The sequence below is a fragment of the Salmo salar genome, chromosome ssa02 (genome assembly GCF_905237065.1).
Source record: "Salmo salar chromosome ssa02, Ssal_v3.1, whole genome shotgun sequence".
Lineage (NCBI taxonomy): Eukaryota > Metazoa > Chordata > Actinopteri > Salmoniformes > Salmonidae > Salmo > Salmo salar.
In genome coordinates this window covers 38,328,441-38,342,521 of record NC_059443.1, presented here as the reverse complement: position 1 = coordinate 38,342,521, position 14,081 = coordinate 38,328,441, and the positions used below count along the sequence as shown (strand labels likewise).

At 38.6% G+C, this 14,081-nt stretch overlaps 2 protein-coding genes across 6 annotated transcripts; both read left to right on the top strand.

Annotated features, from left to right (window-relative positions):
• On the top strand, positions 1 to 6,140 carry LOC106584570 (B-cell receptor CD22). Of its 3 annotated transcripts, XM_045703788.1 has the most exons (10): positions 3 to 754; positions 1,551 to 1,654; positions 2,765 to 3,121; positions 3,244 to 3,549; positions 3,642 to 3,905; positions 4,016 to 4,300; positions 4,555 to 4,630; positions 4,861 to 4,879; positions 5,126 to 5,191; positions 5,425 to 6,131. In XM_045703788.1, the coding sequence occupies exons 2-10, from the start codon at positions 1,603 to 1,605 to the stop codon at positions 5,467 to 5,469; spliced, it is 1,470 nt and encodes a 489-aa protein (XP_045559744.1). In that variant the 5' UTR covers positions 3 to 754; positions 1,551 to 1,602; the 3' UTR covers positions 5,470 to 6,131. The 3 variants fall into 3 exon arrangements, with proteins under 3 accessions (XP_045559745.1, XP_045559744.1, XP_045559748.1); XM_045703789.1 differs by lacking the exon at positions 2,765 to 3,121 and having other exon boundaries at positions 1 to 754; positions 5,425 to 6,140; XM_045703792.1 differs by lacking the exons at positions 4,555 to 4,630; positions 4,861 to 4,879; positions 5,126 to 5,191; positions 5,425 to 6,131 and having other exon boundaries at positions 6 to 754; positions 3,642 to 3,817; positions 4,016 to 4,279.
• A 1,444-nt stretch (positions 6,141 to 7,584) lies between these two features.
• On the top strand, positions 7,585 to 13,242 carry LOC123729282 (B-cell receptor CD22). 3 transcript variants are annotated; one of them, XM_045703794.1, is made up of 10 exons: positions 7,587 to 7,852; positions 8,643 to 8,746; positions 9,857 to 10,213; positions 10,336 to 10,641; positions 10,734 to 10,997; positions 11,108 to 11,392; positions 11,648 to 11,723; positions 11,954 to 11,972; positions 12,219 to 12,284; positions 12,518 to 13,229. In XM_045703794.1, the coding sequence occupies exons 2-10, from the start codon at positions 8,695 to 8,697 to the stop codon at positions 12,560 to 12,562; spliced, it is 1,470 nt and encodes a 489-aa protein (XP_045559750.1). In that variant the 5' UTR covers positions 7,587 to 7,852; positions 8,643 to 8,694; the 3' UTR covers positions 12,563 to 13,229. The 3 variants fall into 3 exon arrangements, with proteins under 3 accessions (XP_045559752.1, XP_045559750.1, XP_045559753.1); XM_045703796.1 differs by lacking the exon at positions 9,857 to 10,213 and having other exon boundaries at positions 7,585 to 7,852; positions 12,518 to 13,242; XM_045703797.1 differs by lacking the exons at positions 11,648 to 11,723; positions 11,954 to 11,972; positions 12,219 to 12,284; positions 12,518 to 13,229 and having other exon boundaries at positions 7,590 to 7,852; positions 10,734 to 10,909; positions 11,108 to 11,371.
• The last annotated feature ends 839 nt before the right edge of the window (positions 13,243 to 14,081 follow it).

Below are 14,081 nucleotides of genomic sequence, written 5' to 3'. Positions count from 1 at the left end.
TGATCTCCTCAACACTGAAGGGTTAATATATTGTGTAGAGTAACATTAATATAAATTCATCATCAAAGAGACTTTTATTAATTTCTTCATGTAATTTCTCTCTTTCTAAGCCCTTTGAATTGTACGTTTATGATATCCACATTAAAGTTTGCTTTTACTTCTTCTTTGAATGGTAGCACATTGAGTAGTAACTATGGAAAGTAACAAGTTATGCAATATATCAAACTTGTCATTTCCTTCAGCCACATGTCTTGAGCAGTTAAACTAGAACTGGAACTCGCTGTAAAAATAGACTTGAAACTATATCATTACATTAGTGGATTTAAATCTCTGGATGAATTACTGTTGGCTTGTGTTCCTTTAAAAGAAAAAAATGTTTAAAAAAGAGAAATAAAGAGATATTGCAAGGGGCTATAGCTTTCTGTGTAATTTACAGGTCACTGGATTATATGTCTGCATGTGATTAATCTAGAATCAGAGGATGTTGCCTTCCTTGTGAAGCTTGATCTATTTAACTAGTAAATGTGATTGAAAAGAAAATCTGATGATCATTTGATACTACAGATGAAGGCTAGTGCTTGTGGGTTGACGCTTATTCAATGAAGGAAAATTCTGTGTCTTGCAAACAGAAGTGGCACTTCTTCTGAATGTCTGCAGTGACAGGCAGCTTGACAACAGAACACCACTTCAGGTATCATTTATATAGCCTGAATTGTGCATTGGATTTGAACAGATGACCATCGCGTGAATACTGGTAAGAGGTCGAAGACACAATTTCTGTTTGTACTTTTTCTGTTATGGTAATTCATGTGACTGTCCAAATTTTGTACTGTGGAGTGAAGCATTTTAAAGTTTATGTACATGTGTCCCCACGTGTTGATATTTTCGGATGAGTTGTATTTGGGAACACATTTCAGATATTGATAGCATCTAATTAAAATGGAATTGTAGATATTGTCAAGTTCAACTAGGCTACATTTTCTTTAGTGGTTCAGGTGTAGGCTACATCTAGATTAGCACAAATATCAACCTAATCAGCTCACAGCTCTTTATGCTTCATTCATTTGTATTGGTCAGTATTTTCAATGGAAATGAATCTACACCCAAAATATGAACCTGTTTGACTTTATTATGCTTCATTTAGGTATTTATACTTACTCAGAATCAACACAGCTTCATTGGCTTCAGGGTATAATGAAATAATGTATTTTTTATTCTATATTTATTATGTGAGAAATATGCTCATATTACTATGATTCTAATCTCATTATGATACAAATGTTTGTAGTGTAGCCAACATGTCAAATAAAAAAGCAAGAAAACTCAGACTTTCTTGTGGAGAATAGGGTCAATGTTGTTTCAGTTCCCTAAAATCAAAATCTGTATGGAATCAATGACAAATCAAAACTAAAATGTCAACATTTTGATGTGTTTAACTTTATTTAAAAGTTATTTTCACTGTTGGTTTCATGTTTAAAAAAATGAAGACAGTGTAATGAAGTGTGTGTGCTGCCTCTGTACTGAACATGTATGTCTGTCTGTCTGTCCAGACAGTGTTTCATATCAGGTGAGCTCATCCGGCCCTTTCTGATACAGAGAATCATGCACATCACAGGAGCTGAAAGACTCATCCTCATTGGTGGTCTGCTGCAAGGTGGGTCGCTGTGGGAAAGGCTGGGTCTGATGCACTGCTGTCTTGTATATCCCATTGCACTTTACCATTTACATTTGTTAGGTTATCTTTAGCTAGGTTCCCATCCAATTGGCGACAGATTTTCATGTGAATATTTAAAAATCTGCATAAAGAAAATATGAGTTGAAAATGCGATGGAAACACTATGAACTTTAGATTTTGATTTGGTACATGAAAATTTAAGCGAAAATGTACATTTTGTGTGCACTGTCATCATGCACTGATTTTTATCCGAAACACACCACTGGTAGGAAAATGCATATTTTCTTTATCGGATTTTAAAATATTCGCATGAAAATCTGTCGCCAATTGATCTCACTACTGCCATCCTGATTTTTTGTTGTAATACGGTATGACTTTACTCGCATACAAACTGTGGATGGAAACATGATTAGTGTTCTGATACTTATTAAAAGCCCAGCGCAGTCAACATTCAGTTTTTCCTGTGTTTTGTATCATATTTATACAACAGCTGGTGAAACTAACACTGTAAAAATGTGATCAGTGTTATTTCACCAAAGTTGCTGGTTGAAATACAGGACCTTCTAATCAGCAGGTTTTGCATGGGTGGAGTTTTGTCATGCCTAGTGACATCACCAGGGGGGTAAAGTTAATAGACAAATAACAAAGAGCGTTTCAAACCTCTCTGCCAATAACTTAGTTTTAAGGTTACATATCCCTTCTCTGCTCAGGTGGATTGATCCACACTGTGGTTAATGCACCATTTTGTACCCTTCCCCACTCCCAGACAGTCCTAGCAAAATTCTTGCTTGAAACATAAATTGTAAAAAACATTTTTTTAAATATTACAGTACATTGCTTTATTGTTACCCAGAAATAATTTGATATTGAGATAAAAACGTTTGCACTGGGCCTTTAAAGGGATAGTTCATACAATCCAGGTCTACTAGCATTGCTACGTCCCCCCCAAAATGCTAGCCAGATTGTTCTGCACATCGCTAAATAACTAGCCAGCATATTTTTGGGCAGTTTGTAGGACAAAACAACACCCTAGTGAAGTTGAAAACAACCTAACACCCCAGTCTAATATTTTGTTGTTGTGTATTTCAGGTGTTCTGTGCCTAGATTTTGCATCTCTGTTGCCTCAGAATATAAAGGCTCTGAGTGGATCTTGTGTGGCCATTCCCTGCTCATTTACACTGCAATCTGGATTTGAGTCATTCCTCACAACTTCATGTAAAGGAATATGGAAGAAAGGATGGGCAGGAGTACAAGTGTTTGATTCTAGTCTGACAGGAAAAGGCTTAAACAAAATTCAAGGGAATCTAACTGGGAACTTGCAGCAGAAGGAATGCACCACAATCCTGAATGACTTATCTTCTTTCAATGACTACTTTTCATTCAAAATTGACTGTGACAATCCTCTGAAATATAGTTTTCCAGAACCTGTCACAATTAATGTAAAAGGTAGAGTATCATTAGAATATGCTAGTTTTGTGTTGTGTTGTGTTCATTTAAGTTGCAGGTTTGAACTGGCTGTATTTAATGCACTGCTCATGTAATAAAACATTTTTTTTTTACTCCCTCAGAAAATCCATCCAAACCCACTCTAAGTCCAGCAACAGTAAATGTGATGGAGGGGACCTCAGTGAGTTTGATCTGCTCTGCTGCTGCCCCCTGTCCCTCACTTCCTCCAACTCTGACATGGACCCCCACACTGAGTGACAGTGTGGAGGATTTGCAGGAGACTCCGAATCAAGTCATAACTTCTCTCCTGAACTTCACCGCTTCACATGTCCACCATGGAGAGAAGATCTCCTGCACTGCGCTGTACAAACGACAAGCTGGCAAGAGTGATAAATCATCCAAAACTTATCTGACAGTCGCTGTTCTTTGTAAGTTGATTCATGCATGGTAAATTTGATTCATGTATGATAAGTTCATTATTTCTATAGAATTTGACAACTTTCTGTGCGCTCTCCCTCAGACTCTCCCAAGAACACCTCAGTGTCAGTCAGTCCCTCTGGTTCAGTGGTAGAGGGCAGTTCTGTGACTCTGACTTGCAGCAGCAATGCCAACCCAGCAGTGGGGCGCTACAACTGGTACAGAGTTATTGGAGAACAGGTTTCAACAGTGGGGGCTAGCAGAATGCTAACTGTCCAGGTACCAGCAGATGATAGTTATTTCTACTGTGAATCCATCAATGACCATGGAACTGAGAACTCATCTGTCATTCAACTAGATGGAATGTGTATGTACACAATGAAACCAAATATGAACAATAGTTTAAACTATAGACAGTATCATAACACACACTAAAATGACTCTTGACATACAATATCTAATGTTTCTTTTCCCCAGCCCCTCCCAAGAACACCTCAGTGTCAGTCCTTACCTCTGGTTCAGTAGTAGGGGGCAGCTCTTTGACTCTGACTTGCAGCAGCAATGCCAACCCACCAGTGAAGAACTACACCTGGTACAGAGTCAATGAGCGCAAGATGGTCCCAATGGAGTCTAGATCTCAGTTTCTGGTTCTGCAGGATATCAGTGAGAGTGGACTGTTCTGCTGTGAAGCACAAAATAGCTATGGCAAAGATAGGACCAACATCTTTGTGTATTTTCCCCATTACCCCTCCATAACTACAGGTAGGCCTACTGCTGTAACAATGAAATGGTACTTTTTTCCATCATTGGTTAAACAGGTTGTTGTGTATAATTAAACAATTAAATTCATGAAGATGAAGTTAATGACATTTTAAGCAATTCTACAATTTAACGATTATGCTATTACCTGTATAAATTCATTACAAAGACTATTGGTAAACATACATAAAGTATAGAGAAAGTGGATTTGGTAACTAACAAAGTAACTCAAACATGTCTTGTCGCTCAAACATCAGTTCCATCCATAATCTGTGGAGTGGTCATTGTATTGTGGATTCTAACAGTCATCTTCGGAGTCTATAAATATATCAGGTAAAATGGATTTACTGTAATTGCTAAGCAAGTAGAATCTTGTATTTCATTATTTCATGGACATTCTTCAGAAATAGTCTTTAATATAATCTTGGTTAACCCAGAACTAAAATCCAGCGTCATTTGGTCATTGATAGTCTGTCAATGAGAGATGAATATATCCATATGGTAATATATCAGTTTCAATATTTCCTGTTCTAATCTTTGTCATCATCTCTGTTCACTATCAGATTATCCAGAGGACTGAAGGTATGTCGGTAACACTAGTTTACAGTACAGAAAATACTTTGGAATGACCTAGAAATTACATAATAATACTTTGTCATTTTCTTTTTATTTTACAAGTTTTGAAGACAGTAATAGGTAACTTATTGTAGTTACTTTGAAAAAGCATGGTAATAGTCTTGTGTTTTCTTTTTATTGTGCTTTTGCTAAGAAATACTGTATTATGTGTGAGGCACTTACTGTGTGACATGTCCCCATGTCTGCCAACAGGCAGTAGGTGACACATACGCCACACTACAGATCTCCAACGTGACCTCTACTTATGAGGTCATACAGGTGAGAGCACTCTTTAGGCTGGTATTAGTGATTTGCATACCAAAAAAAATCCCTGCAGTTCTAGCACTATTGGAATTGTGTATACAAGTAACATTTGTTTGACCACAAATAACGTATATGTGTGTGTGTGTGAATGTGTGTGTGTGCGCACATCTGTGTGTGTTTGTGTGTCTGTGTGTCCATATGTGCGAACGTGCATGTGTTTGTGATGTGTGTGTGTGTGTGTGTGTTAGAGGAAAGAGTGTGGCAGCAGAGAAGCTCAGAGAGACCAGTGGTAGTGATATGTGAACACTGCAGAGGGGACAGCGGCAGTAACACCATGAGCGTAACTCTGGATTCACGGTTTCGTCTCTACCTGAGAGACGTGAATACAGGGAACGTGGTAGTACACCTCATCAGAATCTTTTTAACTTATCAGATACATGTAAATAACAAGCTTAAATCAAGCTTTTCACTTTGTCATCTCCAAATATTTTGGTTTTACCATCCATTTCCACCCTTTATGTTTCTTTCAGTTCATCTGTATTTCAGATTTTATTTCACGTTTGTATATTCATTTTGTAATCATATCACATGTATTCATTTCTTGATGATGATTAGGATGATGATGATTACTTGGTTAATTGTACTAGATAGTTCTTCACTTGTGGTCCTATGCAACTCAGTTGGTACAGCATGGCATCAGGATAGTGGGTTTGGTTCCCGGGACAAACTGTATGTAAAATGTATGCACACATGACAGTAAGGGACCGTAAAAAACAATTGGGGGAGACAGGATGTCATTAAAAACCTAAAAAATATTTTCACGTGACCCTCCCCTTTGCTTTACCCTCCCTGTGCGACTTCTGTTCTAACTCGCCCTGGTCAACTGTAAGTGCTGTTATTTTGTGAAGTGGAAACATCTAGGAGCAACAATGGCTCAGCCACAAGGTGGTAGGCCACACAAGCTCACAGAACGGGACCGCAGAGTGCTGAAGCACGTAGCGTGTAAAAAACGTTTGTCCTTGGTTGCAACACTCACTACCAAGTTCCAAACTACCTCTGGAAGCAACGTGAGCTCAATAACTGTTTGTCGGGTTTCCATGGCTGAGCAGCAGCACACAAGTCTAATTTCACCATGCACAATGCCAAGCGTTGGGTGAAGTGGTGTAAAGCTCTGCGTGGAAACGGATTCTCTGGAGTGATGAAGCTTCATCATCTGGCAGTCCGACGGACAAATCTGGGTTTAGCATAAGCCAGGACAATGCTACATGACCCAATGCATAGTGCCAACTGTAAAGTTTGGTGGAGGAGGAATAATGGTCTGGGGCTGTTTTTCATGGTTCGGGCTAGGCCCCTCTGTTCCAATGAAGGGAAATCGTAAAGCTACAGCATACAATGGCAATCTAGACGATTCTGTTCTTCCAACTTTGTGGCAACAGTTTGGGGAAGGCCCTTTCCTGCTTCAGTATGACAGTGCACCCGTGCACAAATCTGTTAATGCAGTATGCGAAATGGAGTGTGCCCATGGTGTCTGGGATAATGGTGTTGATGTGAGCCATGACCAGCCTTTGAAAGCATTTCATGACTACAAATGTGAGTACTACAGGGCGGTAGTCATTTAGACAGGTTACCTTGGCGTTCTTGTAGGTATTACAGACTGGGTCAGGGAGAGATTGATAATGTCAGTGAAGACACCTGCCAGCTAAATGGCTATTATTCAATGACAATCATGTTTGCATATCATGTCCATGTATTTTGATTTGTTTAACACTTTGTTTGGTTACTACATGATTCCATGTGTTATTTCATAGTTTTGATATCTTCACTATTATTCTACATTGCAGAAAATAGTAAAAATAAAGAAAGACCCATTAATGAGTAGGTGTGTCCAACCTTTTGATAGGTCCTGTATATATATATGTATATTATCTCCTCAACACTGAAGGGTTAATATATTGTGTAGAGTAACATTAATATAAATTCATCATCAAAGAGACTTTTATTAATTTCTTCATGTAATTTCTCTCTTTCTAAGCCCTTTGAATTGTACGTTTATGATATCCACATTAAAGTTTGCTTTTACTTCTTCTTTGAATGGTAGCACATTGAGTAGTAACTATGGAAAGTAACAAGTTATGCAATATATCAAACTTGTCATTTCCTTCAGCCACATGTCTTGAGCAGTTAAACTAGAACTGGAACTCGCTGTAAAAATAGACTTGAAACTATATCATTACATTAGTGGATTTAAATCTCTGGATGAATTACTGTTGGCTTGTGTTCCTTTAAAAGAAAAAAATGTTTAAAAAAGAGAAATAAAGAGATATTGCAAGGGGCTATAGCTTTCTGTGTAATTTACAGGTCACTGGATTATATGTCTGCATGTATTTAATCTGGAATCAGAGGATGTTGCCTTCCTTGTGAAGCTTGATATATTTAACTAGTAAATGTGATTGAAAAGAAAATCTGATGATCATTTGATACTACAGATGAAGGCTAGTGCTTGTGGGTTGACGCTTATTCAATGAAGGAAAATTCTGTGTCTTGCAAACAGCAGTGGCACTTCTTCTGAATGTCTGCAGTGACAGGCAGCTTGACAACAGAACACCACTTCAGGTGTCATTTATATAGCCTGAATTGTGCATTGGATTTGAACAGATGACCATCGCGTGAATACTGGTAAGAGGTCGAAGACACAATTTCTGTTTGTACTTTTTCTGTTATGGTAATTCATGTGACTGTCCAAATTTTGTACTGTGGAGTGAAGCATTTTAAAGTTTATGTACATGTGTCCCCACGTGTTGATATTTTCGGATGAGTTGTATTTGGGAACACATTTCAGATATTGATAGCATCTAATTAAAATGGAATTGTAGATATTGTCAAGTTCAACTAGGCTACATTTTCTTTAGTGGTTCAGGTGTAGGCTACATCTAGATTAGCACAAATATCAACCTAATCAGCTCACAGCTCTTTATGCTTCATTCATTTGTATTGGTCAGTATTTTCAATGGAAATGAATCTACACCCAAAATATGAACCTGTTTGACTTTATTATGCTTCATTTAGGTATTTATACTTACTCAGAATCAACACAGCTTCATTGGCTTCAGGGTATAATGAAATAATGTATTTTTATTCTATATTTATTATGTGAGAAATATGCTCATATTACTATGATTCTAATCTCATTATGATACAAATGTTTGTAGTGTAGCCAACATGTCAAATAAAAAGCAAGAAAACTCAGACTTTCTTGTGGAGAATAGGGTCAATGTTGTTTCAGTTCCCTAAAATCAAAATCTGTATGGAATCAATGACAAATCAAAACTAAAATGTCAACATTTTGATGTGTTTAACTTTATTTCAAAGTTATTTTCACTGTTGGTTTCATGTTTTAAAAAATGAAGACAGTGTAATGAAGTGTGTGTGCTGCCTCTGTACTGAACATGTCTGTCTGTCTGTCCAGACAGTGTTTCATATCAGGTGAGCTCATCCGGCCCTTTCTGATACAGAGAATCATGCACATCACAGGAGCTGAAAGACTCATCCTCATTGGTGGTCTGCTGCAAGGTGGGTCGCTGTGGGAAAGGCTGGGTCTGATGCACTGCTGTCTTGTATATCCCATTGCACTTTACCATTTACATTTGTTAGGTTATCTTTAGCTAGGTTCCCATCCAATTGGCGACAGATTTTCATGTGAATATTTAAAAATCTGCATAAAGAAAATATGAGTTGAAAATGCGATGGAAACACTATGAACTTTAGATTTTGATTTGGTACATGAAAATTTAAGCGAAAATTTACATTTTGTGTGCACTGTCATCATGCACTGATTTTTATCCGAAACACACCACTGGTAGGAAAATGCATATTTTCTTTATCGGATTTTATAATATTCGTATGAAAATCTGTCGCCAATAGACCTCGCTACTGCCATCCTGATTTTTTGTTGTAATACGGTATGACTTTACTCGCATACAAACTGTGGATGGAAACATGATTAGTGTTCTGATACTTATTAAAAGCCCAGCGCAGTCAACATTCAGTTTTTCCTGTGTTTTGTATCATATTTATACAACAGCTGGTGAAACTAACACTGTAAAAATGTGATCAGTGTTATTTCACCAAAGTTGCTGGTTGAAATACAGGACCTTCTAATCAGCAGGTTTTGCATGGGTGGAGTTTTGTCATGCCTAGTGACATCACCAGGGGGGTAAAGTTAATAGACAAATAACAAAGAGCGTTTCAAACCTCTCTGCCAATAACTTAGTTTTAAGGTTACATATCCCTTCTCTGCTCAGGTGGATTGATCCACACTGTGGTTAATGCACCATTTTGTACCCTTCCCCACTCCCAGACAGTCCTAGCAAAATTCTTGCTTGAAACATAAATTGTAAAAAACATTTTTTTTAAATATTACAGTACATTGCTTTATTGTTACCCAGAAATAATTTGATATTGAGATAAAAACGTTTGCACTGGGCCTTTAAAGGGATAGTTCATACAATCCAGGTCTACTAGCATTGCTACGTCCCCCCAAAATGCTAGCCAGATTGTTCTGCACATCGCTAAATAACTAGCCAGCATATTTTTGGGCAGTTTGTAGGACAAAACAACACCCTAGTGAAGTTGAAAACAACCTAACACCCCAGTCTAATATTTTGTTGTTGTGTATTTCAGGTGTTCTGTGCCTAGATTTTGCATCTCTGTTGCCTCAGAATATAAAGGCTCTGAGTGGATCTTGTGTGGCCATTCCCTGCTCATTTACACTGCAATCTGGATTTGAGTCATTCCTCACAACTTCATGTAAAGGAATATGGAAGAAAGGATGGGCAGGAGTACAAGTGTTTGATTCTAGTCTGACAGGAAAAGGCTTAAACAAAATTCAAGGGAATCTAACTGGGAACTTGCAGCAGAAGGAATGCACCACAATCCTGAATGACTTATCTTCTTTCAATGACTACTTTTCATTCAAAATTGACTGTGACAATCCTCTGAAATATAGTTTTCCAGAACCTGTCACAATTAATGTAAAAGGTAGAGTATCATTAGAATATGCTAGTTTTGTGTTGTGTTGTGTTCATTTAAGTTGCAGGTTTGAACTGGCTGTATTTAATGCACTGCTCATGTAATAAAACATTTTTTTTTTACTCCCTCAGAAAATCCATCCAAACCCACTCTAAGTCCAGCAACAGTAAATGTGATGGAGGGGACCTCAGTGAGTTTGATCTGCTCTGCTGCTGCCCCCTGTCCCTCACTTCCTCCAACTCTGACATGGACCCCCACACTGAGTGACAGTGTGGAGGATTTGCAGGAGACTCCGAATCAAGTCATAACTTCTCTCCTGAACTTCACCGCTTCACATGTCCACCATGGAGAGAAGATCTCCTGCACTGCGCTGTACAAACGACAAGCTGGCAAGAGTGATAAATCATCCGAAACTTATCTGACAGTCGCTGTTCTTTGTAAGTTGATTCATGCATGGTAAGTTTGATTCATGTATGGTAAGTTAATTATTTCTATAGAATTTGACAACTTTCTGTGCGCTCTCCCTCAGACTCTCCCAAGAACACCTCAGTGTCAGTCAGTCCCTCTGGTTCAGTGGTAGAGGGCAGTTCTGTGACTCTGACTTGCAGCAGCAATGCCAACCCAGCAGTGGGGCGCTACAACTGGTACAGAGTTATTGGAGAACAGGTTTCAACAGTGGGGGCTAGCAGAATGCTAACTGTCCAGGTACCAGCAGATGATAGTTATTTCTACTGTGAATCCATCAATGACCATGGAACTGAGAACTCATCTGTCATTCAACTAGATGGAATGTGTATGTACACAATGAAACCAAATATGAACAATAGTTTAAACTATAGACAGTATCATAACACACACTAAAATGACTCTTGACATACAATATCTAATGTTTCTTTTCCCCAGCCCCTCCCAAGAACACCTCAGTGTCAGTCCTTACCTCTGGTTCAGTAGTAGGGGGCAGCTCTTTGACTCTGACTTGCAGCAGCAATGCCAACCCACCAGTGAAGAACTACACCTGGTACAGAGTCAATGAGCGCAAGATGGTCCCAATGGAGTCTAGATCTCAGTTTCTGGTTCTGCAGGATATCAGTGAGAGTGGACTGTTCTGCTGTGAAGCACAAAATAGCTATGGCAAAGATAGGACCAACATCTTTGTGTATTTTCCCCATTACCCCTCCATAACTACAGGTAGGCCTACTGCTGTAACAATGAAATGGTACTTTTTTTCCATCATTGGTTAAACAGGTTGTTGTGTATAATTAAACAATTAAATTCATGAAGATGAAGTTAATGACATTTTAAGCAATTCTACAATTTAACGATTATGCTATTACCTGTATAAATTCATTACAAAGACTATTGGTAAACATACATAAAGTATAGAGAAAGTGGATTTGGTAACTAACAAAGTAACTCAAACATGTCTTGTCGCTCAAACATCAGTTCCATCCATAATCTGTGGAGTGGTCATTGTATTGTGGATTCTAACAGTCATCTTCGGAGTCTATAAATATATCAGGTAAAATGGATTTACTGTAATTGCTAAGCAAGTAGAATCTTGTATTTCATTATTTCATGGACATTCTTCAGAAATAGTCTTTAATATAATCTTGGTTAACCCAGAACTAAAATCCAGCGTCATTTGGTCATTGATAGTCTGTCAATGAGAGATGAATATATCCATATGGTAATATATCAGTTTCAATATTTCCTGTTCTAATCTTTGTCATCATCTCTGTTCACTATCAGATTATCCAGAGGACTGAAGGTATGTCGGTAACACTAGTTTACAGTACAGAAAATACTTTGGAATGACCTAGAAATTACATAATAATACTTTGTCATTTTCTTTTTATTTTACAAGTTTTGAAGACAGTAATAGGTAACTTATTGTAGTTACTTTGAAAAAGCATGGTAATAGTCTTGTGTTTTCTTTTTATTGTGCTTTTGCTAAGAAATACTGTATTATGTGTGAGGCACTTACTGTGTGACATGTCCCCATGTCTGCCAACAGGCAGTAGGTGACACATACGCCACACTACAGATCTCCAACGTGACCTCTACTTATGAGGTCATACAGGTGAGAGCACTCTTTAGGCTGGTATTAGTGATTTGCATACCAAAAAAAATCCCTGCAGTTCTAGCACTATTGGAATTGTGTATACAAGTAACATTTGTTTGACCACAAATAACGTATATGTGTGTGTGTGTGAATGTGTGTGTGTGCGCACATCTGTGTGTGTTTGTGTGTCTGTGTGTCCATATGTGCGAACGTGCATGTGTTTGTGATGTGTGTGTGTGTGTGTGTGTTAGAGGAAAGAGTGTGGCAGCAGAGAAGCTCAGAGAGACCAGTGGTAGTGATATGTGAACACTGCAGAGGGGACAGCGGCAGTAACACCATGAGCGTAACTCTGGATTCACGGTTTCGTCTCTACCTGAGAGACGTGAATACAGGGAACGTGGTAGTACACCTCATCAGAATCTTTTTAACTTATCAGATACATGTAAATAACAAGCTTAAATCAAGCTTTTCACTTTGTCATCTCCAAATATTTTGGTTTTACCATCCATTTCCACCCTTTATGTTTCTTTCAGTTCATCTGTATTTCAGATTTTATTTCACGTTTGTATATTCATTTTGTAATCATATCACATGTATTCATTTCTTGATGATGATTAGGATGATGATGATTACTTGGTTAATTGTACTAGATAGTTCTTCACTTGTGGTCCTATGCAACTCAGTTGGTACAGCATGGCATCAGGATAGTGGGTTTGGTTCCCGGGACAAACTGTATGTAAAATGTATGCACACATGACAGTAAGGGACCGTAAAAAACAATTGGGGGAGACAGGATGTCATTAAAAACCTAAAAAATATTTTCACGTGACCCTCCCCTTTGCTTTACCCTCCCTGTGCGACTTCTGTTCTAACTCGCCCTGGTCAACTGTAAGTGCTGTTATTTTGTGAAGTGGAAACATCTAGGAGCAACAATGGCTCAGCCACAAGGTGGTAGGCCACACAAGCTCACAGAACGGGACCGCAGAGTGCTGAAGCACGTAGCGTGTAAAAAACGTTTGTCCTTGGTTGCAACACTCACTACCAAGTTCCAAACTACCTCTGGAAGCAACGTGAGCTCAATAACTGTTTGTCGGGTTTCCATGGCTGAGCAGCAGCACACAAGTCTAATTTCACCATGCACAATGCCAAGCGTTGGGTGAAGTGGTGTAAAGCTCTGCGTGGAAACGGATTCTCTGGAGTGATGAAGCTTCATCATCTGGCAGTCCGACGGACAAATCTGGGTTTAGCATAAGCCAGGACAATGCTACATGACCCAATGCATAGTGCCAACTGTAAAGTTTGGTGGAGGAGGAATAATGGTCTGGGGCTGTTTTTCATGGTTCGGGCTAGGCCCCTCTGTTCCAATGAAGGGAAATCGTAAAGCTACAGCATACAATGGCAATCTAGACGATTCTGTTCTTCCAACTTTGTGGCAACAGTTTGGGGAAGGCCCTTTCCTGCTTCAGTATGACAGTGCACCCGTGCACAAATCTGTTAATGCAGTATGCGAAATGGAGTGTGCCCATGGTGTCTGGGATAATGGTGTTGATGTGAGCCATGACCAGCCTTTGAAAGCATTTCATGACTACAAATGTGAGTACTACAGGGCGGTAGTCATTTAGACAGGTTACCTTGGCGTTCTTGTAGGTATTACAGACTGGGTCAGGGAGAGATTGATAATGTCAGTGAAGACACCTGCCAGCTAAATGGCTATTATTCAATGACAATCATGTTTGCATATCATGTCCATGTATTTTGATTTGTTTAACACTTTGTTTGGTTACTACATGATTCCATGTGTTATTTCATAGTTTT

Bases quoted from the DNA above. Each gene is read 5' to 3' on its own strand.
- LOC106584570 (XM_045703788.1), top strand. From the start codon at position 1,603: ATGCACATCACAGGAGCTGAAAGACTCATCCTCATTGGTGGTCTGCTG. The intron at 1,655-2,764 runs GTGGGTCGCTGT...TGTGTATTTCAG, and splicing joins CATTGGTGGTCTGCTGCAAG to GTGTTCTGTGCCTAGATTTT. The intron at 4,301-4,554 runs GTAGGCCTACTG...CTCAAACATCAG, and splicing joins TTACCCCTCCATAACTACAG to TTCCATCCATAATCTGTGGA.
- LOC123729282 (XM_045703794.1), top strand. From the start codon at position 8,695: ATGCACATCACAGGAGCTGAAAGACTCATCCTCATTGGTGGTCTGCTG. The intron at 10,214-10,335 runs GTAGAGTATCAT...TTACTCCCTCAG, and splicing joins TGTCACAATTAATGTAAAAG to AAAATCCATCCAAACCCACT. The intron at 11,393-11,647 runs GTAGGCCTACTG...CTCAAACATCAG, and splicing joins TTACCCCTCCATAACTACAG to TTCCATCCATAATCTGTGGA.